A 523-nucleotide genomic window follows, 5' to 3' on the forward strand; every position below is an offset into this window, starting at 1 on the left:
TTCCTTCTTTTCTGTTTTCTTCTTTGCTCTTTCATCGTCCAGCTTGAGCTCCAACGACGATGTCTTCAGCTAGCCAGAGGACTTTGTAAGGAAACCTCAGAGCTTCGGTTTCGACATCTCCAAAGAGACTACATCGAGCTGACCTCTCGATTGCAAGATCTCCCTAGTGCTTTGCTGGCCTTTCATCGAATCGACGATCTTCTCTCTCCCCCCGAAAAAAGAGAGACAGCTCAAGCAAAATATGGGAATGCTCTCGAGAGGGAGATCATGCTAGCTAGTGGTAGGAGCAGTAGGAGGAGTAGCCTTCTTGGTCATATTTTCCTAGACAAAGGTGATGTGAAGAGGAAGGATAATGAGAAAAGTGGAGAAGAAGAAGAGTTCCAAGGTGAAGATTGCATGCATGCAATGGAAGATCTTATTGCCGCGGAACAGAAAGGTATCCAGTCTACGCAACTCTCTCTCTCCTTTCATTGTATGCCTGCTTATCTTTCTCGATGTATCTATCCATATACATACATATACA

General features: G+C 44.7%; 1 protein-coding gene across 1 annotated transcript in view; it reads left to right on the forward strand.

Annotated features, from left to right (window-relative positions):
• Window positions 1-9: 9 nt before the first annotated feature.
• Window positions 10-523, forward strand: part of CSUI_011395 (uncharacterized protein) — a gene marked incomplete at its 5' end in the record, with an annotated part of 1858 nt that continues 1344 nt past the window's right edge. Inside the window, one exon of the mRNA XM_068071494.1 lies at window positions 10-435. Within this exon, the coding sequence (XP_067916530.1) occupies window positions 10-435 (426 nt within the window). The remainder of the gene's footprint in view (window positions 436-523) is intronic.

This window comes from Cystoisospora suis, assembly GCF_002600585.1.
Source record: "Cystoisospora suis strain Wien I chromosome Unknown contig_11296, whole genome shotgun sequence".
In the NCBI taxonomy this organism is placed as follows: Eukaryota; Apicomplexa; class Conoidasida; order Eucoccidiorida; family Sarcocystidae; genus Cystoisospora; species Cystoisospora suis.